Source organism: Protomyctophum bolini (genome assembly GCF_963924005.1).
Source record: "Protomyctophum bolini genome assembly, chromosome: 14".
Lineage (NCBI taxonomy): Eukaryota > Metazoa > Chordata > Actinopteri > Myctophiformes > Myctophidae > Protomyctophum > Protomyctophum bolini.
The window spans coordinates 40289418-40315117 of record NC_137875.1 but is presented as its reverse complement, the minus strand read 5'-3'; the positions used below and the strand labels follow the sequence as shown (position 1 = coordinate 40315117).

The window sequence follows — 25700 nt, the reverse complement described above, 5'->3', positions numbered from 1 at the left end:
ACATTTGTGGACGAACTATACCCTACATTAAATTGTTTATAGGATCAATACAAGTAAATAAATACACGATAACCCTTACCACAGTAGTATAGCTTTTTCATATTTTCGATTATTTTGCATATTCTCCTACATAATGCCTCATTTGCATATTTAAAATTTGCAATACAATAAATAATTGTCTTCGTGTGTAAGTACTCAATTGTGGAGGTTTCACGGTGATAACAATCTAATATAATAGGTATATGGTTTTGCTCCACTCAATTCATAATTATAACGTTTCAATTTTTGGAGCTCTGGCTCATGGACTAAAAAAAACCAAAAAGAACTGAACCGGTTCCCGCTGGGAACCAACCGGTGGAAAAGGGGGCCTGTGTGCACAAACCTTTGACCTTTGACCTGACCTGGGTAAAAGAAGTGATAAATCATACATGGGCAACATGGGCAAAATATAGCAATGACTGAGAAAGGAGAGAGGCCGCACAGCTCGTAGTCATACGATGCCATCAAAATCTTTCATTTTTCCAACGTTTCGGCAACAAAGTTGCCTTCTTCAGGGAACTGAGGGAACAAGTTGAAGAAGGCAACTTGCTGCCGAAACGTTGGGAAAATAATAATGTGACGGCATCGTGACTATACGAGCCATGCGGCCTCTTCTCCTTTCTCAGTCGTAGTTTTATCTCCTGCGGTCAGCACCTCCCCCACTACTGATGTGCGCTCTATACCTTTCTGTTTGTTCAATTAAAAATCACACCTGTGTGAACCAAGTGGTGCAACTCCCCTCTCTAAAAGCTGAATAACTCCTAATCTACGGAGCTCTCCATGGTTTGGTCCATTCGCGCGATTTTCGGAGGTCTTTGCTGATAATCCGGTGGTCTAGATGGAAACATTGGTGCTTTCTAGAGCAAGGATGGCTATATTTTAGCTCGCTAGCATTGACGCTGTTTATGTAGCAACAACATCCACACACGGGTGCGGGTGCGTGCGCACACCAGTGGCGCACGCATGCGCACACCACTCGTGCTCATTGACCTACACAAACAGGTACATGGACATTGCGAGCTGGTTGTAGAAGTGGTTGCACCACTTAAAAACATAGCAAACATAGCTGATCTTATACAAGCTCAAAACGCGTCTCAGCGCGACGCGTTTTGAGCTTGTAAAATCGACAGTAATAATGCAACGTGGCCCCTCTGGAGTGAGTATGTGGAGATGTATTGGCCCTCGCGCCATCATCAGAGTTGCCCGCACACCTGTGATAAATGGACCAACAATAGGGTAGTGAACGTGTGCTCATTCATTGGTTGAGCTGCAGTAGTGGCAGGGGTCACATATTACCGTAATGGCTGATCCTAATATAAGCTCCCCGAACGAGTGTCATTTTCGGTCAAAGTGTCCTTGAACAAGACACTGGACCCCCTAACTGCTCCTCAATGAGCAGGCCGACATCTCGCATATAAGTCTCCCTTCCGGCCTTGGTGTGTGAACAGGTGAATGTAAAATGCACCATAAACGCAACCTTTTTACGCAGACAAAAGTGTCTGCTTGTCACCAGAGCTATAGAGCGTCGCAGTCCCTCCCCCTTTCAGAAAAACGAGTGGCCCAGGAAATGAAAACCCCAATGCATTTTCCCATCGGCACTTCTAATATATAATTTATCTAAAGACGGTTACGCCGCGGACAAAGCCAACTCGGATCGTGACAAATCGTGACAACGAACACAATGTTTTGGGGCCGATCAAATCATTAGAAAGAAGAAAAGAAAGTCAGGAGACAACACTATTTGTTTTGTTTTTCGTCTTATACATTATTTGATCGGCCCCAAAACATTATGTTCGTTGTCATGATTTGTCACGATCCGAGTTGGCTTTGTCCGCGGCGTAACCGTCTTTAAATAAATTATATTAGAAGTGCCGATGGGAGAATGCATTGGGGTTTTCATTTCCCGGGCCACTCGTTTTTCTGAAAGGGGGAGGGACTGCGGCGCTCTATAGAGAACCGTGCTGTATACTCTGTATGAGATAAAGTTTTCCGATCTAAGAATATTTCAGCATCTTGCTTAGACTTGCTTAGTCTGTCGTATGATCGTATTTTGTGTCTCTAAATCGACATTTCTGGAAACCTCATGTCATGTCAAACGAATAAGCTTAACCGGCGTTTGAACATCATATGAACATTCTCAGCTCTTCCCTATCCACCCACCTCCATAGGTGCGTCTGCCATGGGGGGAATGTTAATTCATTTGTCAACCTGGCATATAGCTGGCAATGCTTAGAGAGACATTCCTCAGCACTCTCTGTCCCACACAAAACGAAGCCATGTCAGGATTTACAAGTTTGTGTTGCTGAGGTGTAAAATGACAGGTCAAATGCTTTATTATCCTAACACCAGTATGTATGGCGTTTAAGAAATACGAGTTAGAAAAGTTAAAAGTTAAATAAGCTAAAAGTTAAACCCTGTACATCAGGGATACTCAAATAGATTTACCTGTGGGCCACATTACAAAAATGGCAAGGGGCCAGGGGCCAGTAGATAAAATTACGACATTAATGATACTTGATAACTTCTCTCTTTCAATTGCTTTATTTTCGCAAAATGTATCAAAGTACAATGTGCATGCACACAATATGTAAATAAATAAATGTGTTACATTTTCTTGCATAAACACAAAGAGCTGTTTCCATAACTGCACAAATTATTGCACATAACATGAGTAGCTGTTATAATAACATAATAACATAACATGAGTAGCTCTTTGCCTGCCTGCCTGCCTGCCTGCCTGCCTGCCTGCCTGCCTGCCTGTCTGTCTGTCCATGAGTAGTTATTTGTCTGTCTGTCAATGAGTAGCTGTCTTACTGTCTGCCTGTCTATGAGTAGCTGTCTGCCTGCCTGTCTATGAGTAGCTGTCTGTCTGCCTGCCTGCCTGTCCAATTGTCCATGAGTAGCTGTCTGTCTGCCTGTCTGAGTAGCTGTCTGCCTGCCTGCCTAATTGTCCATGAGTAGCTGTCTGTCTGCCTGTCTATGAGTAGCTGTCTGCCTGCCTGCCTAATTGTCCATGAGTAGCTGTCTGTCTGCCTGTCTATGAGTAGCTGTCTGCCTTCCTGCCTGTCCAATTGTCCATGAGTAGCTGTCCGTCTGTCTATGAGTAGCTGTCTGCCTGCCTGCCCAATTGTCTATGAGTAAAATAAAATACAATAAACACAATTTGTCTGAAAATAGATTACCCAACTATGACCTTTTTCATGAAAAAAAATGAGTAGTGATATGGCTGACTGAGTAAAATAAAACAATCTACCTGAAAATAGATAGCTATAAGTGAAGAGCAATTTCCGCAATTTCCGCAATTACCATTTCCGCAATTTCCGCAATTTCCATTTCCGCAATTTCCTCAATTTCCATTTCCGCAATTTCCATTTCCACCATTTCCGCAATTTCCGCAATTAACATTTCCGCAATTTCCGCAATTTCCATTTCCGCATTTCCGCAATTTCCGCAATTTTCGCAATTTCCATTTCCACCATTTCCGCAATTTCCGCAATTTCCGCAATTACAATTTCCGCAATTTCCACAATTTCCACAATTTCCATTTCCGCAATTTCCATTTCCATTTCCAACTATTAATGGCAGCTGGGTTTCATCATTCAAATAAAATAGAATTCTGTCCGTTTAGCTATAAAATTATGTCAGGGAATAGGGATACACAGTATATGTCTTTCATTTGCATTGCATCTCCCCCCCCCCCCCCCCCAAGCTTTTATTTTCGTTCGAGTAATAGTACAACTCTAATAGTATTACTTATAATAATGTAATTAAAGATAACTTCATTCAGATTTATTTTTATTTCATTTTCCAGATTTTTTTTTCTTCTTTTTTTTAGATTTTCATTGGTGGGCCAGTCATAATGGTCCCGCGGGCCTGATGTGGCCCGCGGGCCTGAGGTTGAGTATCACTGCTGTACATCATCGGCCCGGTGTCCCCAGGGGCCTTTCCCTTGAGCTAAAAATGTCTTTGTGGACAATAGCCGATCTACTATATAGCCAGTTCATGTGGTTAAGATTTATCTCTACGTTATTGTGACTGTTGGACTATTATGATAAGGTGACCACTGAAATGGTGGTTAGTAAAAAAAACAGAGATAAGTGCTGGGGTGAGCGGTGGTAAGTACATCACCACAGTGTGATGTCATGTACTTTTTGGTGGTCACCTTATCAGTATGAATAGCCCTTATAAAGGTCTCGTGGTGACTTTTTTGTTCTGACCCCTCTTTGAACATTCAGTGGATTTTCTGTGGTCTGGGGCTTTCTGAATAAATAGCCTCAAATTGCTATCTATACTATACCAGTAAGACGCCTGAGGGGGCAAGGTCGCTTGCACGCATCCGCCTGGGTGACAGCAGACTGCTGGGTGAGCGCTGGCGCTTTGGCATGGGGGTGGGGGTCAGATCAACATATGGAATGAATTCTGTACTGAATGAAGACAAAGGTGGAATGTCCACACACGATATAATTCTTTCTCCCCGTCTTTTTAATTCAACCTCCGGGCTTTCACAAGTCACCTTGAAATCCTTAAATAGGTGGAACATAACTGGGTGTCGTCATTCAACCAATTGATGAATTCTGTACCGCCCATATATGGAGCGTGTCTTGAGTGTACAGGGTTTCATGTGGTCAGGTCAACATACGGAATGTCAGAACAGGTCAGCTCCATGTATGGAGATCTAAGGGTATAAGGCGAGGTCGCGTGCACGCATCCGCCTAGGTGACGGCAGACTGCTGGGCGAGCCTTTTTGACGAGCCTTTGGCATGGGGGGGGTCAGATCAACATATGCAATGAATTCTGTACCGGCGGAGCGTGTCTTGGGTGTACAGAGTTTGATGTGGTCAGATCAACACACTGTGTGGAATGTCAGAAAAGGTCAGCTCCATATATGGAGCTGCCCCCGCGGCAGTGTCTTGAGTGTACAGGGTTTGATGAGGTCCCAGGTAAGGCCGGGCCTTAATTTCCAAATATCTTTTGGGGCAGGCCCGTCTATAGAGTTTAAATGGACAGGTATATCAGTCAAAAAGGGAGACATCGAAGAGGACGGATGGATGGGGAAGGATCAACATATGTATGTTTTATTTTTGTAGAAGAGGCAGACTAATATTGTTCATGCGCCGTTTGCTTTGATTGAATGATTGAACACGTATTTGTATGATTTTATTTGGGTGTGTTCTAAATTAAAGTGTCAGTGTTGATTATGTGTATTAATCTAATTATAGTAAACTAATAATACTATTATACTAAAAAATATAAAGATCAAGGGAAAAGAGACCATTTTACAGTACAATAATGTTTCAAGCTTACACTGTACACATGTACAATAAACGGCATGAACAATATATTAGTTTGCCTCTTCTACAAAACATAAAAGTTACTGTCGCGCGACATTCTCTTGTATTGTATCGTACTTGTATTATGTATTTATTTCCCACCGCGGAGTAACCTCGCGGCAGACTATAGCTATATAGCTATCCACCTCGGAGGAAAGTCGACTGAAGAGCGACTGACATAGAAGACATTTTTTATAGAATCTGATCTCAGGTCAGAATGGAAAACTGTCAGGATGTAGAAGACATTTTTTAGAATCTGATCCCCGGTCAGAATGGGATAATATGCCTCACTCTGTATAGCCATGAGCGAGCGTTTGTGTCCCCGACCCGACCTCGCGTGTGTGTCAATGTAGGTACCACACCGACCTGTGCTTGTGTCCTGTGCTCTCATTTGGGCCAGTGTCTGGCGTGTGCACGCGTCGCGCACGTCGAGGGAGGGGTCGTCGAGTGTATAGCAGGAGGCTAGATGCCACCTTTGTTTGATATCCTGAAGCAGTAGTCTGGACCAGAACACAACAATGGATCCAGACAATCAAAAGAGTGGCACCGTGCAAGCATTCTCACGCACGCACGCACGCACACACACTCACGCACACACACACACACACACACACACACACACACACACACACACACGCATAACCAGAAGCTAGTGAACATTAGCAGCTCCCGGGATCATCGAGTGCAGCAGGACAATCGGTGCAGGGGCGGCTGTGGCTCGGGAGGTAGAGCAGGTCGTCCAATGATCCCTGGGTCGGCGGTTCGAATCCCGGCTCCTCCTGTCCACATGTCGAAGTGTCCTTGGGCAAGACACTGAACCCCACATTGCCTCCAGTGAGTCGGTCGGCGTGAGCTCGGCCACCATCGGTGTGTGAATGTGGGAGGTGAGGACGCTGGCGTCGACTGTTCGCCGCTTCACCTCCCAAATGTATGAATGAATGAGCCATTATAAAGCTCTTTGAGCACTTGGTATAAAGCGCTATGAAAATGCAATTCATTATGGTGGTGTCTCCATTCACTTCATTGAAGTATAGTCAAAAACATCTTTAGACAATAACTGTCCGGTCCTTTAATCTCCCAAGGCAATGCTGGTCCAATGAGTAATGAGGCCTGACTGTGTTCGACAAGAAGGATGCACGGTTAATGAGTTCAAACTTCACAGAGAGAGGGGCAGAGAAGAAAGATAAAAAAATATAGTCACGGTACACTTGATAAGATAATGGTGTTGCAGCGTGCCTTCCTTTATTATTTCATCACTGATTGGGTATTTTGAAAAGTTTTCGCGCGCGCCGCGCGTGTGTGTGCGTACGTGCGTGCGTGCGTGCAACAGCTAAAGGCTAAATAATGAGTGTAAATAACGAGTGTTCTTTTTTGCTGTAAAACGGATTTGTCGTAAACTAAGCCCTATGTATATTGCGCCACCCCTTACCCATTATCCCCTAAACTTATTTGCCATTTACACTTTAAAATAGTACAAATAGCTACCAACGTGTCGATGTAGCCCCCACCCCAAAGCAGAGCACCCACTAGGGAAGAATGCTGGCATAATAAGAAATCTAACGTTCGTACGGAAAACCTCCAAGTACTGTTGGTCCAATATGATCTAAATAAGGGTCCCAAATCTTATAGAAAGAGTCCAATTTAGAATGCAACATACATGTACATGTCATGTATTCATAAGGAATACAGTCCATTATAATGTCATGTGCATGATTTCTTTGATGGAGCAACATCCTTGATCCAAAACAAAAGAATATTCTTCCTATATAGCAGCAAACGTTAATAAGTTGAACGACCTCTTATGTTTGACATCAATAACATGATCATCCGGGAGACCCAAGTAAAAGACACAGCGGATCTAAATCGATCGGGGAACACCAAAAATAACAGAGAGTTCCGATACAATGTCACATACCAACCGTTCTGAAGCTTCACACGGGACCAAAAGACAGTGAACGTATAATTACCAATCTCTGTCTCGCATTTAAAGCAAAACGGTGGACGCACTGACATCCATTTTATTCTTGAGAGCAGGAGTTTGTATGCATATACGATGTAATATTCTGAACTGGATGGATTTGGTTCGGTTATTATTCCCTACCGTACGTCTTTAAAGAACGTCGCCCCTCTCACCAAGGCAAGAGGGGAGGATTTGACACTATCCAAAACAAAACACGGGAGTAGAAACTCGCGGAAGGACAGGCGACTGCAGAGACGACTTCCACCCTACTACACAGTAAAGTCCTCTGGGTTCATTTAACTCTTGAGATTTTAACAGTGTATACTGCCTCTCAGATGACTTCAGACATCTTGTCTTCCTGCCTGGCCCTCTGGGGGTTTAGGGTTTAGGGTTGGGGGGGGGGGGGGGGGCACAGGAAAGGGAAAATGTCGGCCGTCTTGGCCCAAATACTTTATATAACGAAACCAGACTAATTACTGTATGTGTGTGTTTAGCTAGTTGTTAATGTTGGCACTGATTGAGTCTATTGTTGGGACTGAGTGAATAGAAAAACATTGGTACCCTGGCTCCGACTCAAATGGACCCCAGACACACCAGCTCACAGTTCAAAACATGCACGCGTGACGCAAAACACACACGCACGCACGCACGCATGCACGCGCACGCACACACGCGCACACACACACACACACACACACACACACACAGCGGAAATAGCCAATCTACAAGCTCACAACGTTGCGTTAACAAATCTTCTCTTATGGGGTGTTCTCAAATGGTATATAATTCCGACTCCGAGGCCAAATACATTATCGATTTGTGTGCACTTGACACATGACAATGTTTAAGAACCACTGTGCAGTACCGGATATTACAGTATACAGTATATATTACTATTATTATTATTAGTAGCCTATATTCCCTCCATATAGGCTTGAACTCGCTCAACACTATACATGCATGACCTGAAGTCAACCCTTGTTTTAATGAATGTATAGAGTTTATACCACGATAAATAAAATGGGGGGGGATAAAAACTAATAAATAGAGAAAACATTTCAAACATTCTCTCACTCCCGCCGCCTCTTTTCTCCGTTCCCCCCTTTAATGACTAACTCTCGGTTTATTGACTCTTTGTTGCCACGTCTCGTATCAGTTTAACTGTTAAGGTTACTTTGTGTGTTTTGTTTTTTTTAGCCTCCGTGGCATTTCATAATTCCTTATTTGTTTTGGCACTTTGGTCTCTAAGCTTTTAAAAGTCAAAATACTGAACTTATCTCCCATAAAAACACGTGTGTGTGTGTGTGTGTGCGCGTGTGTGTGTGTGTGTGTGTGTGTGTGTGTGTGTGTGTGTGTGTGTGTGTGTGTGTGTGTGTGTGGGGTCTACAAGCTCATAGCGCGCCACCGAGTGGCGCGCTATGAGCTTGTAGGTCTGCTATTTTAGAAAAAGATATAAATTTCAATTCTTGCCAAACGCCTTTTTAAATTGATGTACTCACTGCATCTTGTCTCCTCTCTCGCTGTCTGTGGTGTGTGTCTCACCACAGCTATACCTGAGGTGAACTGCCATTTCCTCCTGTTCATTGTCTGTCGTGTATACTGTAGTGTACAGTATGTCTTTCACTTCTTAAACCTTGTATTGTAGAATTGTCCTATAGTAATCATTACATCAATCACTCCTTTTCAATGAATCGAGTAATTGAGAAGCACATTCTTGTTTTTCTTCTTACGTACAGAAAGCAAAAAGACAAACAATTGGACATTACAGTATGTGTTGCTATAATTGCTGGAGTTCACACACAGACAGGATAATAATAAAATGGAAACAATATATGAACACACACGCGCGCATGCACGCGCACACACACGCACACGCACGCACACACACACACACACACGCACACACACACACACACACACAGAGAGAAGCACATTTTATATATCGTGTAATATATATCCACAAATTGACACCACAAAATGTCCAATTAGTTCATGATTGACATTAAGGTTAAACTCCTAACCCATTTAGACCTGTTGCGACCTGCACGTTGTTATGCCTGTCAATCTGGATGCTATACCTCTGTGTCTCATTTGTTGTCGCTAGTATACATGTAGCAACATTTAAACACATTGAGTGCCATGGACGGAGATCTCCGCCATCTAATGTTTCATATCGATTAAGGTCGGTCGCGTTCCGAAGCTATACATCTGGCTATAGCTCTGCAATGCTAGCACGATGTAAGCAGGCGCGGTGACCCAGAGACTCATGGTTATGTCTGAGTCTGCCTATATGTTTTGTTTACTACTGACCATATACTGTCATACTGACAATTATTTCATTGTTTAGTTCTTCTTGTACACAAACAAATGCTTGTGGCGGGTCTGTGGAATATCTACCTCCTTTTAAAAGCGTTATCTCGTTAATCAATCTTATGGGACGTTACTATTACGACGTAATAGTAAGTGTTACCGGAAGTCTTATCGCTAGATTTCACAGTTGTTAAGCATTGGTTATTCATGGATTGAATGATGGAAACATGGTGAAAGCACAGAATCCAAGGAAGCTTATATAGGGACTGGGGACTGATGACGTCACATGTTTGTTCTCATTATAGCTAAACACTCTGGATTTTAATTAACTAACTACTTTTAAACCCTCTAGTAAATGAATACTTAGTTGACCGGGTTGGCTCTGTATGCTGGTCCACTCTTCTTCCTCCCTCTACAGTATGACACATTGTGAGCTTGTAGATCTGATATTTCTTGTTGTTCCACCCAGAATAGCTATAGGGTTCAAGTATGTAAGTCGAATTGGGAGTGGGAACCAACTGTTCCCGAGCCGTGCGGTCCAAATGTCAGGAGAGCTCTGACATTAACCCATTCTGAACGGGAACCCATTTTGGTGTTGGCATCATGTTATGCTTTAGCCATTGAAAAATAGCAGATCTACAAGCTCATAGCGCGCCACCGAGTGGCGCGCTACGAGCTTGTAGGTCTGCTATTTTTGAAAAATCGAAGAACGACTGACATTTTTAGAATCTGATCTCAGGTCAGAATGGGTTAATCAGACCAGTGTGTGTCCAGTGGAAACCTCGTATGAATCTGATCTCAGGTCAGAATGGGTTAATGTCTCTCCTGTTTTTGTAGCGTGAGGCGGCTTGACGTGCGTCCCACCCCAGCCATGCATCTATTCTTACAATTGTAAAGTTGGTCACGTGGCCAAAAGATGTGCGGCCCAGCCAATGAAAAGATGTGCCCAACAGATGTGGCCACTAGCCAATGAAAACATGTGGCCACTATAGCCTTAGCCAATCAGAGCCAACATGTGCATGCTCACCCGTCAGCAGCCCCTCCCCTTGCGAGCCTGCAATTTGATCTCCCTCTCCTGTTCTCTCGGCTCCCGCAGGAGAAGAGAAAGAAGGAAGGGGAGGAGTTTATAGGCTCACTATTTTGCTTATTCCTTCTAAATCTCTGTATTTACAAAATAAATGACTCCGCGAATCCCTTAGTTACATCAACATTGTTCATTGTCAGTACTTGGATTGTGCCTAAATATCGCTTTGGCAAGCTATTTTCGCCTGCAACTCCCGCAATTTCCTTCTTCCCATAGTGCGTGGCGAAGTTACTCTGGGACGAGTCGTCACGAAGCGGACATACAATTCTAGTGATGTACAAGTGCTGTTTCTAATGTTTCTTGATTGAATATTATTTCCTTTTTCGATTCTAACAAATATTTCACCTTTCAATTATCTCACTCTGGCTTTATAGTTACTTATAGGAATTAAGATCACGCCAAAACTATCACTTTTGTAGAATATATATCAAATCTAATATTCCACGTTGGAACAATTTAGTACCTCTATATCATTGGCGGGAAGAGCGCGAGAGTGCAATGAGTAAAGATAACGTTTTTTTTATACTTTGGTCCAGTGACTCTTCTCTTTCCATCTTACAGAGAGAAGATGGGTTGAGGAGGGAGGTCTAACTCTTCCAAATGTTTTTAAATTATTAGTTAATATTAGTTAATATTCATAAGACACGGACTGATGCGTTTTGGAGCTTCAGATTATTTTGCGTGTCTTAAGTACCAGGTCTTATTCCCTAACTTGAGTAAACTAAAGACCTGGAGGCGTGATCAATGCTCTTTGGCCACTCAGAATAGCCAAATGGCATTGACCACGCCTCCAGGTCTTTAGTTTACTCAAGTTAGGTAATAAGACCTGGTACTTAAGACACGCAAAATACAGCCCCCACCAGTCTTCTTGTCAATTATCCTCTTACTCGCCCCTAGTTTACTCCTCTCTTCCTCGTTCTCCCTCCTAATACTCACTTAACTCCATACTTTAAAAAAAAATGTTGATCCAATTTCGACGTCATTTTAAATTCCTTTTTTACCTGTATACTGTCAGTTTGTGATTGTGAAACAAATATTTGACTAATTTCGACATCCTCCTAATATAGTCAGAACTGGGGGAAAAAAAACAATGTCACTATGGCAGGTAAATATAAAACGTCTGGGCATGTGGAGTGCTTTCGAGTTGCCCCAAACGTGCAAGTGCACGTTTGAGGGAGGAGTCTGAGGACACGACTGTCTTCAGTTAGCTGTGAACACAACACGCGATATCTTATCTAACCCATTCTGAACGGGCACCCATTTTGGTGTTAGCGTCATGTCATGCTTTAGCTATTGGAAAATAGCAGATCTACAAGCTCATAGCGCGCCACCGAGTGGCGCGCTACGAGCTTGTAGGTCTGCTATTTTTTGAAAAATAGAAGAACGACTGACATTTTTAGAATCTGATCTCAGGTCAGAATGGGTCAATCAGACCAGTGTGTGTCCAGTGGAAACCTCGTATGAATCTGATCTCAGGTCAGAATGGGCTAAACAAACACCAGAGCGCTCCGTCTCCCCTTCTCTCTCTCTCTCTCTCTCTCTCTCTCTCTCTCTCTCCACGCGAACATGCCATCTTCTTCGGGTTTGAGTGAGTAAGGACGCGCTGTGATTGGCCAGTAGCCACGCACGCACGCACGTACGCACGCACGTACGCACGCACGTACGCACGCACGCACGTACGCACGCACGCACGTACGCACGCACGCACGCACGCACGCACGCATGATACTTTTACGTACTGTTCTCATATGATTGGACATCATGTTGTTGACATCATCAGACGTCGTCATTGTGATGAAAGGCACCACTCACTTCACACGAGTGTGATTTCTTTGTGATGTTTAGGGGAGTTGTGTGTAGGTTTCTTTGGCTTTTTGTTATGTGTCAAGAAAGACACTATACAGTTTCAGTTTGTCTCTGGGAGAATATGGCAGAAATAGGCTAAATATCACACATTATACAGTACACATAAGACATAAAGTCACATTATGTGACTTAATTTAGGGTAAATACTTATAGCTATATTGAGCCGCTCCAGTTTGGGGAGATTTTCTTCATCTCCTAATATAATTTTTATTGTTACAGATTTGAATAGCTAACAACTGCAATTATGGAGGCATGTTTTATTGTATAGGAGAATTCATTGAAAGAATGTTGCTGCAGTGACAGTGTCGTGATCAATGTCATCTGAGAAATCTTGAGACTTTCAGTTCAAACATTCGGATCTATGCTCTCTTTCTTAATTGGATTTGATTCTTTTGTTTGAATTGCTTCTTATTAGCTACTTTTTTTTACGGCTGTGGCTGAATACAATCTAGAACAGGGTTTGTAATTTAATATATGTACATACAGTATGTGATGTGTGTATATATACAGGTACTGTATGTGTAATGTGTATAATGTATCCCCTCAAAAGTACAACTTTAGGAAAGGTTATCCTAGTGAATGTGATGTACACGCCGGGCCAATGAGAGACTATCCTATAGTGAATGTGATGTCCACACAGGGCCAATGAGAGGCTATCCTAGTGGATGTGATGTCCACACAGGGCCAATGAGAGGCTATCCTAGTGAATGTGATGTCCACACAGGGCCAATGAGAGGCTATCCTAGTGGATGTGATGTCCACACAGGGCCAATGAGAGGCTATACTAGTGAATGTGATGTCCACACAGGGCCAATGAGAGGCTATACTAGTGAATGTGATGTCCACACAGGGCCAATGAGAGGCTATCCTAGTGAATGTGATGACCACGCAGGGCCAATGAGAGGCTATACTAGTGAATGTGATGTCCACACAGGGCCAATGAGAGGCTATCCTAGTGGATGTGATGACCACGCAGGGCCAATGAGAGACTATCCTATAGTGAATGTGATGTCCACACAGGGCCAATGAGAGACTATCCTATAGTGAATGTGATGTCCACACAGGGCCAATGAGAGGCTATCCTAGTGAATGTGATGACCACGCAGGGCCAATGAGAGGCTATACTAGTGAATGTGATGTCCACACAGGGCCAATGAGAGGCTATCCTGGTGAATGTGATGACCATGCAGGGCCAATGAGAGGCTATCCTAGTGAATGTGATGTCCACACAGGGCCAATGAGAGGCTATCCTGGTGAATGTGATGACCACGCAGGGCCAATGAGAGGCTATCCTAGTGAATGTGATGTCCACACAGGGCCAATGAGAGGCTATCCTAGTGAATGTCATGTCCACGCAGGGCCAATGAGAGGCTATACTAGTGGATGTGATGTCCACACAGGGCCAATGAGAGGCTATCCTAGTGGATGTGATGTCCACACAGGGCCAATGAGAGGCTATCCTAGTGAATGTGATGACCACACAGGGACACACAACACGAAAATACCGAAGCACACAACTTAATTGCATGCTTTAAAGGGTAAGACCACTTTTTTTGGAGGTTTGGGTTGTGTACTTTACTTTGCCATGACGCAACTCCAAATGTGGACAAGAATAAAAAAAATATTGCTCCAGTGATTAGAAATTGATAATTCAAAATATGCTCCTCGTTGACTTACATTGTAGCTAAAAGAGCTCTCAAAGTCACTCTTTTAGTACGTAAACAAACACAAACAAAGTTGATTCAATATAGAGCATCACCAAAACTCATGTGGTTTTATTTTTTTCATAAAAAATGTTAGATTCCTGTTGATTTTACTATTTGAAGATCTGGATCCGGGTCCACGGATCCAGTCCGGGTTTTCTTCCCAATAAAATGGACAAATCAACAGGATAGATAACATTTTTATGAAAAAATAAAACCACATGAGTTTTGGTGATGCTCTATATTGTCTGAATCAACATTGTTTGTGTTTGTTTACGTACTAAAAGAGTGACTTTGAGAGCTGTTTTAGCTACAATGTAAGTCAACGAGGAGCATATTTTGAATTATCAATTTCTAATCACTGGAGCAGTTATTTTTTTATTTCTTTGTCCACATTTGGAGTTGCATCATGGCAAAGTAACTATACACAACCCAAACCTCAAAAAAAAGTGGTCTTACCCTTTAATGGAAAAGGTGCTAACAGACAGGTCATTTTGCCTCTTTGTTATATCTCAGACAATATATTCCCCGTATAAACATGAAGGTGTTGATAGTGTATTCTTGCGGGCAGGTGCATTCATGACATCAGGGCTATACTGCTGCACGCACATATCTGTACGTACATTTCATGTCTGTGCGATTGTGCGTGCGTGCAGTTATACAGTTAGCCTGTATATACTGTATACCATCTCACCCCTGAAAATGACTCTCCCTTCTGAAAGCCTCGGAGTAATTAGAACACCATCAATCCTTTTCTACATGTGACAAATGACGCACATTCCAGAGGTGTTGTTGTACAACTTCATAAATCATTAGAGAGAGAGAGAGAGAGAGAGAGAGAGAGAGAGAGAGAGAGAGAGAGAGAGAGAGAGTGTGTGTGTGTGTGTGTGTGTGTGTGTGTGTGTGTGTGTGTGTGTGTGTGTGTGTGTGTGTGTGTGCGTGCGTGCGTGCGTGCGTGCGTGCGTGCGTGTGTGCGCGTGAGTGTGTGCGTCTGTGCGCCACGCGCACATACACACACACACACACACACACACGCATGTACAGCCCATGTACTGTACAGCCCATGTACATACCGTGTTGTATGTGCGTGTTCTACATCATGGAATGTCGCCTCAGGATATCTCGGTGCTATTGCCTCATAGCCAGGTCTGTTATTGTGTCAGCAGTGCACCATGTCACATTGGGAATGCACCACACACTATACAGTATGACTTTAACACAAATATTTGTCTTCATAAACACAGTAGGTGCGTCTACTATAGTCTGAAGAATGATACTTGTATCAAAGAGAAGCAATAAGAGAAGATTTGAAGAGGCGATCTCAGAGTCTGTGGTCGCACGCATGGGAAGAAGACCCATGTGCAAGAGAGCCTGCAGAAAGGATTATTAAGAAATGCTCATGAATTCAGAATAATGCGGAATACAGAATAAGGTGTTGAAGGCTGGGGTGGGGTGGGGTGGGGTAGTGGGGGTGTGTTTTTTTTATTTTGCCATGCGTCGCTGAGTTGAAAGAGGATGTAGGTAACACACATTGACAGGTGGCTGCTTAGTTCAGTTTAACCCATTTTGACCTGAGAACAGATTCTAAAAACGTCTTCTACATCCCGACAGTTTTCTGAAAAGGCTATAGGTTTCTATATGTCAGTCGTTCTTCGATTTTTCAAAAATAGCAGACCTATACAAGCTCGTCGCGCGCCACTCAGCTTGTAGATCTGCTATTTTTCAACAGCTAAATCAAAAATGGGTTTTGAAGATGGATACACACACACCCATGCATCGACGATAGGGTTGTCCCCGCATCCGATCAAAAAAATCGGGGCTTCCGTGATATATCATTATTATATCCATATCATGAATGATATTAGACTATTATATTGTCTGTGATTTTGGATAATGGTACTATTATGATAGGGCATAAAACGTGACGTGTTCTGTATACAAATATAGATAGATTTAGAAAAATGGGTATCGGCAGATGTACTCAAAATCAAATGATCGGAATCTGATTGGGAGCAAAATAAATCACACCCGTGTGAACTGAGTGGTGCAACCCCTCCTCTCTCTCTCTCTCTCTCTCTCTCTCTCTCTCTCATTAGCAGGCAACAGTGCAGCACTGTCTCTCTCTCTCTCTCTGTTTCTGGCACAACAGCGCCCCTACTGGTACTCATTATACTGGCGCTCATTAACCAACACATAGGTGAACCAACACATGGGCGGACACATTGAACACGGACATTGCTGTTCCTTGGAGTGGTTGCACCGCTCATTTTTTATTTATTATTGTGGGACATCCCTAATCGACGAGTAACATAGCCGAAGGCTCACGTGGTGGTATATATATAGAGCGCCGATCAAATCATTTATAAGACGAAAAACAAAACAAATAGGCCCAAAACATTGTGTTCATTGTCAGGATAATTTGTCACGATCCGAGTTGGCTTTGTCCGCGGCGTAACCGTCTTTAAATAAATTATATTAGAAGTGCCGATGCGGGAGAATGCACATGGGTTTGCATTTCCTGGGCCACTCGTTTTTCTGAAAGGGGGGGGGGGGGGACTGCGGCGCTCTATAGAGTGCCATTTCCATTTCGATACATGGAGTGGGGCGTTAAATAAAATAGACTATATGAAATAAAATAAATAGACTATACTCACTAAAGTGAATGAGCGTGTTGTTGTTGTTGTTGTTGTTTAGTGCTCAGGGCAAAGATGACAATCATGAGCCTTCATGTTCCTATACCTGAAACTCTGATGAAAAAACAATCTGTATCACATGGTTACCATTCTGGTCTGGTTTTAACCCATTCTGAACGGGAACCCATTTTGGTGTTAGCATCATGCTATGCTTTAGCTATTGAAAAATAGCAGATCTACAAGCTCATAGCGCGCCACTCTACGAGCTTGTATAGGTCTGCTACTTTTGAAAAAGTCGAAGAACGACTGACATTTTTAGAATCTGATCTCAGGTCAGAATGGGTTAATCAGACCAGTGTGTGTGTGTGTCCAGTGGAAACCTCGTATGAATCTGATCTCAGGTCAGAACGGGTTAAGAGGCACGGAGCCGCGAAGGACCAAACCGTTGCCATTGAGTGGCATACTGTGCACGCCACTTGCACTTGGGATTGTATTTTCACTAAATGTTCCCGGGGAACATAAGGATGCTAGGGTTCAAGTGGTTAAGTGTTAATCAGTCTTGCTAATCCAAACAGTGTACAGGAAAGTGGAAACTGTATGGAAGTTTCCGGCACTGAATCAAATCTACAATGCCTGCAGTCCCCCCCCCCCCCCCCCACTAGGAATGAATGATATATATACCATTCATGTTCTTTATTATTTAATAATCTGGCCAATGTTTGACCAGTTTTTATAGCATGCATGGTTTGCTGATTACTTTTGATGCAGTAATGGTATTTTTCTTTTAGAGCCTTTGAGGTATTATAGAAGTCTTAAAAGTCGTTAAATTGTCACTTTCACTGTCATCTGGGGTCCTCCCCCCCACCCCCAAATCATGTGGGGACCCACAGGTTGAGAACGACTGGTATATGAATACTCAATTGTGCATTACATGGGGGGCATGAGAACGTAAAAACTTTATTGGGACACACACACACACACACACACACACACACACACACACACACACACACACACACACACACCTATGGGCTAATATTATATATATATCAGACAGATGGTGATCGAGCTTTTCTTTCCTCGGCTGTTTTGTATTTCTGTCTGTTATACGTTTCATGAGAAAAAAACCAACGTATGTATTTTATTCTATTTAACCTTTTCTGAGAAAAGGTCAGAGCAACTTGTCATTGAGGAACTCACTGTTGCTGTTTGTTTACACGTAGACATGGTACAGTAGTACATACGTACATGCACCCAGGGGCGGCGGTGGATCAGGGCTCGAACCAGTTCGAACCCGGGCTCCCCCGGACTAGATAGTGTCGAAGTGTGTCCTTGAGCAAGACACTGAACCACCCGAATGCCACAGACGAAAAACAGTCTAAAAGTCCACACTATTTATCCATAATGTATAAATGATGGGTGCAGTACTTAGTTTAGAACAGTTTTTGGCTTAGACTAGTCATTGGTTGGACCAGTCATTAGTCCTATACAACTACAACCTATCTCAAAACCCTCACCCTAAACCTAACCTCCCACGGGGGCAGCACACCTAAACCTATAACCTTAACCCATGTCTAACCAATGACCAGTCTAAACTAAGTATATGCACCCCATAATAAAGGGTGGATAAGGGTTCAGGACAACGAGGCCTTTTCGCCAGAATGAAATTTGGACTTTATTGGGACTGTTTTTCGTCTGTGGTACTATATTGCTCCTGATGTGTTGGTCGGTGCCTTGCATGGTTTCCGCCGGCCATCGGTGTATGAATGTGTGTGTGTGTGTGTGTGTGTGTGTGTGTGTGTGTGTGTGTGTGTGTGTGTGTTTGAATGTCTAATGCACAGTCTATGTAAAGCGCCTTGGATAAAGGCGCTATATAAATGCACCACTTATTTACCATTTACATGGAGCAGTGGTTCTCAACCAGGCCACCCTCACAAGCACCATACGCTTCACTCAGTTCCACAGATACATATATGTATATATTGTGAAAACATAATAGCCTTAATCTACAAGCTCGATTGTATGGATCAGTTATTTTCACAACTTGGTCCTCTTTCTTGTATTATTGGAGAAATGTGGCCAACGTTTGACCATAATTGTCACAGCCCTATGGCCACAGTCTGTGCCACACCCACTCATCCTGCACTGCCCTGATGACTACCTGGACCCACCTGTGTGTCTCACCTCACCTGCTCCCTGATTAACCTAGTCTATATATATATAGCCCTTGATGCCCTCATGTGTTTGTTGGATTATCAGTTTGCTCTGCCTTGTGAATACGTTTATTCTTGCCTTGTATGGTATGGTGTACCTTATTTTCTAAGTAAAATACTTTAAGTTATTCCTGGTGTCCTGTGTTCTGCATTTTGGATCTTTACCTGGGAGAGAAGCCTGACAATAATATAGTTTGTTCATTTCATTCTTTTAGGACCCTGGAGGTCCGGAGGACCCACAGTTTGAAAACCACTGCCCTAGAGTAGCCTATATATAAAATACAAACAAGACTGTATACTCCATGAGCCTTTGTTACCATGAATATATGGATAAGCATAACGTTACGTATGTGTGACGTTGATTAGTTCCATTTTCATGTTGGGTATAAACTTCCTTGTGAAGACGCAGACGATGAGAGATGTGTGTATATGCATACTAAGGATGTTAACACAGAAGGCTTGTCTCTCTGCTTCACTCGGCTGGACCTCCATTTCAATCCCTCCACTGTGTGTGTGTGTGCGTGTGTGTGTGTGTGTGTGTGTGTGTGTGTGTGTGTGTGTGTGTGTGTGTGTGTGTGTGTGTGTGCGCGCGTGCGCGTGCGTGCGTGCGTGTCAGTCATGTGTTTTGGTATGATGTATTGTGCGAGAGTACACAAGTGTCCATTTGCATTAGTGTGAGTGTGTGATTTTTTAAATAGATCTATTTATGGACAATGCATCATATGTAATAAAAATGCATACAGATTGCACACCACGTGTGTGTGTGTGTGTGTGTGTGTGTGTGTGTGTGTGTGTGTGTGTGTGTGTGCGTGTGTGTGTGCGTGTGTGTGTGTGTGTGCGTGCGTGTGTGTGACTGTGTGTGTGTGACTGTGTGTGTGTGTGTGTGTGCAGGTGCAGGTGCGTGTGCGACTGTGCGTGCGTGTGTCTCTGTCTGTCTGTCTGTGTTCGTGCGTGCGTACGTGTGTCTCTGTCTGTCTGTGTGCGTGCGTGTGTCTCTGTCTGTCTGTGTGCGTGCGTGTGTCTCTGTCTGTCTGCGTGTGTGCGTGCGTGCGTGCGTGCCATAGAAAGACATTCAGATTCAGAAACACTACATGGTTAAATACGGTGTTTATTGTGACGGAAACATTTTCACTGTGAACTGTGAACTCAGGTTATATTATATTATTTTCTAGACAATGTCTCACTTTGCTTCTCCTCTCCTCCTCTCACTCTCCCTGTACATTTCTCTGAGCCTTACTATCTGCCGCCCCGCTCAAAGCACACAGGGCAACTGTCATTGCTATTTTCCAATGCGCCCATGCATGTTGGATAAATACATGGTGATCTTGCGCAATCAAGCATTATGTTATACTTTAATGCTATTGAAAAATAGCAGATCTACAAGCTCATATAGCGCGCCACCGAGTGGCGAGCTTGTATAGGTCTGCTATTTTTGAAATATCGTTTTAAACTCAAATCTTTGCTTCTGGGGACGGTCCCTGGACCAACATATTTTAAGATGGGGGTATAGGCGGCATATTACCATATAATTCTTGGGGTCCTTGACATGAAATATTGAGAACCACTGATATAGAAACATGAGGTTTTCTTTCCAGAAAAATACATTTTAAAAATACATTTTTAGTTGCTCCGAACTACCGGCGCAGTGATGGCACAGACATATCCTTACTATTTCTAAGAGTCTAACTCTAAATAGTCTTCATTTTCTTTTCTTTTTTCTTAGATCAATTTTTTTTTAGACCATTAGGTACGTACATTATAGGTGATTGCAATCTAAATCTGATTTCAACACAATAACACTATAATTCGACATACAGTACATAACATAAATCAGGAGACATTGCTGGTTTGCGCTTCCCTTGCACCAGCGCGACGCGTTGTGAGCTTGTAGATCTGCTATTTTCAGCATGAAATAATTTGTCTATACCAGTGGTTTCCCAAAGTGGGGTCCGGGGGGGACCCCCACGGGTAGTTCCAGTGGGGGGGACCCATAAGCTAAATGATCATTTGGAACCAAATGGACCCTTATGGGTCTGTAACTCAGAGAGTGTACAAATTTGTACACTCTTACAGAGTTACACTCGTACAGAGTTAAATTAGCATTGATTTTACAATATAAATGGGGGGGTCCCAGAGATAGAAATGCTATTAAATGGGGGGGGTCCGTAGACTAAATGCATGTCAAACTGGGGGTCCTTGGAATTAAACGGGTTGAAAATCACTGCTAGGGCCATACAAATCTTCTCTTATATGGGGGTCCCTGCAGGCATATCTTTTCAAATGGGGGTCCGCGGGTTAATTATAGAGTCAATTTTGTGGGTCCTTGACATGAAAAGGTTGTGGGAACCACTGGTCTATACCACGCATATGTTGCTGCTTGATCGGTCGCACACTAACTTTACAAATTGTTTAGTCTCTCTTTAATAAATACCAGTATACGCCAGGATTCCAGCGTATATACCTGAGTGTACACCTACTGTACAGGGAACGGGAGAGAGAGAGACACTCTGAGGGCTGTATTTTGCGTGTCTTTTATTATTATTATTATTCTTTTTGCGGCTTACGCCTTTTATTGTTTTTTGTTTTTAAGGGACAGACAGTATAGGCTGACAGGAAACGGGAGAGAGAGATGGGGGGGGGAAGACATGCAGTAAAGGCCGTGTCGGGCTCGGGACTCGAACCCGCGGCCACACTGCGACTGGATTACCAGTCGGGTGCCCAGACGGTTACCACGCCACCGCCTGGGCCAGGTCTTATAAGTACCAGGTCTTATTCCCTATAACTTGAGTAAACTAAAAAGACCTGGTATAGGCGTGATATCAATGCCATTTGGTCTATTCTGAGTGGCCAAAAGAGCATTGATCACGACACTCCAGGTCTTTAGTTTACTCAAGTTATAGGGAATAAGACCTGGTACTTATAAGACACGCAAAATACAGCCCTCTCTAATTGAAATTGAGGCGGACACCCCCCCAACCCCCCCCCCAACCCCCGGCACATTTTGCGCACAGCGTTGAGACCATCCGCCACAGATCGGTCTAAATAGGGCCCCCCCTCTGTCTCCCCCCCGTCTCCCTCTGTCACCTCATTAATTCATATACGCTCTACTTTGCAGACAAATTCACTTGTTGGCATACACTTGTTGGCAGGGACCGATCGTGTGAGTCGATGGAGATTCTCATATAGTCAAAACTACAATTTAAATCATCTCACTGGATGAGTCGGATCCATGACACGACCATGTCCATTGGCCCGTACTGGCATGATGTCCTTTTGGGACACGAGTGCACATGCTTTTACTGTATACGGTAAATAAATAATAATAATAATAATAATACATTTTATTTATATGGCGCCTTTCAGGTCACTCAAGGTCGCCTAACAAAACAGAAAAGAAATACAATACAAAAAAGCAAGTTTTAAAAAAAACACACAAAGGCCTGCAGCAGACTTCTACTCAAGGTGGGAGGTAGGCTTGTCTGAAAAGGTGAGTTTTGAGGTGGGATTTGAAGGTGGGGAGTGAGTCCATGTTACGAATGTCGGGGGGAAGGCTGTTCCAGAGGCGAGGGGCAGAGCGGCTGAAAGCTCTACCCCCCCCCATGGTGGACAAACGAGCTGGGGGAACAATAATACCCTGATTATTATTGGGGGCATTGTGATTCTCAAACCGAGTGCCGAGGCTGCACACACTTGGTGTGGCCGTGAGACAGGGATGTTGTGAAAACCACACTTTATTATTGAATTTATACAACTTTAACAAAAGGTTATGAATTATTATTTTTGTATTTACTATATCAGCGGCAGCGCACACTGGTATACACACACCATTTGTTTGCCCTGGCCACAGCCTTAATGTGATTATTACACCAATAATGGTTTACAGTACACGTTTTTTTATTATGATTGGCTGTTCACATGAAACACAACGAAAGAGCTGATTACCCGCATGACACAAATACAGTATACAATCATTAAAGATATAGGTACAGGAATCAAGATGTTCAGGAACATGTATATAAAGTACATTAATACCGACACACACACACACACACACACACGCGTGCACACACAGTATATACAACACAGTATATGCATATCGTTGCTGTCGCGAGGAAACCTCACTTGCATAAGTCAGTGCATGCTATTGAACACCATTTTTGTTTCGAAAATATCGAACCAATGCAAAGTATAGTCAAAAGTGCTTGGGACAAAACCTCTTAACTCCAATGGACCCTCAAAATGTCCTGCTAAAGCAACTATAACTCCACCACCTCTCCCACCCCTCTCTCATGGACGTATAATTGACAGCATATAAAGTCACAACACCAACTCTGACGAGGCTGTGTTTTGCTTTGTTTTATTCATTTCCTGAAAAAAAAGTATATTTTTCAATTTCCCCGAAAAGTCACGAGGTTTCCTCCTAATTCCCGACGGCGGAGATATATTTCCCCTTTCTAAACGCCGTGTCCCTCCACCTATACTCTGTCCTCTGTGTGTGTGTGTGTGTGTGTGTGTGTGTGTGTGTGTGTGTGTGTGTGTGTGTGTGTGTGTGTGTGTGTGTGTGTACTAGGGGCAGCTCGGAGCGCCGCAAGGAGAAGTCGCGGGACGCGGCCCGCTGCCGGAGGAGCAAGGAGACGGAGGTGTTCTACGAGCTGGCCCACCAGCTGCCCATGTCCCACAGCGTCAGCTCGCACCTGGACAAGGCCTCCATCATGAGGCTGGCCATCAGCTGCCTGCGCACACACAAAGTGCTCGCTTCAGGTATGTCGTATATAATATATACAGCGCTGACACAACCGCATACGCCTCAATAGAGCGTGCACCTTCAAAAGTGCTTTCACTTCTGCCTTTAGCTAACACATTTAGTGCCGGAAGTGCTTCAAAATAGGAGCTCTGGGGTGTGCCGGAGTTGTCTGATCGCTTTTACTCTGAAAGCCATGAACCTGGAAACACTTTCCTAAAAAAAGTTGACTTTACAAAGTGACCTCACACCCCCGATCATCTTAATTTATACGATATGTTTATTTTTTTGCTGTCGTGAAAACCGATGAAATAATCGGAAATTATTTTGAGACCATTCCGCGGATACGGCCAATTTCCGATTATGCTTTTCCGATTAATCGTGCATCCCTATAATCTTTGACAAAACATTATTTGTTTTCCGTGCGTTATCTTTTTTTTATTTGTCAGGAGTCGAGTTGTCTTTTTTTTCCTGAAACGTCTATGGGGCTAAAAAATGAATGGGTATAACATTCTCTATACCGGAGCCTTATATAGCCTGCGTCGTTCTGAAAGGGAGTAGGGAACTGGATTGCCCCTGTTTCACAACCAACGTCGTCCTGGCATCCTGACAGCGGTGGCTGCTTGGCTACTGTCTGTCTGTCTGTCTGTCTGTCTGTCTGTCTGTCTGTCTGTCTGTCTGTCTGTCTGTCTGTCTGTCTGTCTGTCTGTCTGTCTGTCTGTCCGTCCGTCCGTCCGTCCGTCCGTCCGTCCGTCCGTCCGTCCGTCCGTCCGTCCACTTGTTCACCTTCCTGGTCTTTCATTTAAAAATAGAAGCTTCCGGAAGCCAGACGGACCTATTGTTCTGAAATTCCACAGTGTCTGCGTACACGTCTCAGACTGCCTACAATATATACAGTTCAGTACAGTAGTTAACAGCGTGACAGTGTCTGCGTACACGTCTCAGACTCCCTATACAATATATACAGTTCAGTACAGTAGTTAACAGCGTGACAGTGTCTGCGTACACGTCTCAGACTGCCTATACAATACATACAGTTCAGTACAGTAGTTAACAGCGTGACAGTGTCTGCGTACACGTCTCAGACTGCCTATACAATACATGCAGTTCAGTACAGTAGTTAACAGCGTGACAGTGTCTGCGTACACGTCTCAGACTGCCTATACAATACATACAGTTCAGTACAGTAGTTAACAGCGTGACAGCGTAGCTAGAGTTCAGTAGTCACACACAAGGTAGTCATAAATAGTCGTCAAGGATCATGAGCAAGCTAAAGTACCTATTATATAACGTCCATCTAACAGTAGAATATCTGTACTATGACGTACTGTATATACACTATAGAGTGGTGTGTCTACATAATATTCTTTGCATATATACACCTGTATGGTCGTCGAGGACAACGCATAGGTACTGTACGTCCCAAAACTCTTCCCTTCTCCCTTCTGGCTACAAACCTATATGGAATGCACTTCCCATCACAATCTTCCCCGCCGATTCAGACTCCATTTGTATAGTTAATTCTAATAGAAGCATTGCTAAAAAAAAAGAGGTGAAGGGAAAGGATGAATATGGTGAGTCCGAGTAATAATAATCAAAATAATACACTTTTATTTATATAGCACTTTTCCATGTCATAGAATGCTGCAGCGCAGAGTGCTTTACAGGGCAGAAACAGAGAGAAAAAAACGTGTGCATGAATAAGAACCGACAGATTTAACAACTCATCCAAAACCAAGAGTGAAGAGGTGCGTGTCTTGAGCTGGTGCTTTAAATATGTCTATATACAGAGGGTGCCCATGTCTATAAGCTGGAATGGGA

The 25700-nt window shown here is 43.4% G+C and overlaps 1 protein-coding gene across 2 annotated transcripts in view; it reads left to right on the top strand.

The window, feature by feature from the left end:
* Positions 1-25700, top strand: part of epas1b (endothelial PAS domain protein 1b) — an 88458-nt gene that overhangs the window by 35447 nt on the left and 27311 nt on the right. For both annotated transcript variants that reach the window (XR_013965227.1, XM_080781465.1), the window contains exon 2: positions 23709-23899. Coding sequence is in view for 1 of the 2 variants with exons in the window: in XM_080781465.1 (XP_080637591.1) it covers positions 23709-23899 (191 nt within the window). In the remaining variant the exon portion in view is untranslated. The remainder of the gene's footprint in view (positions 1-23708; positions 23900-25700) is intronic.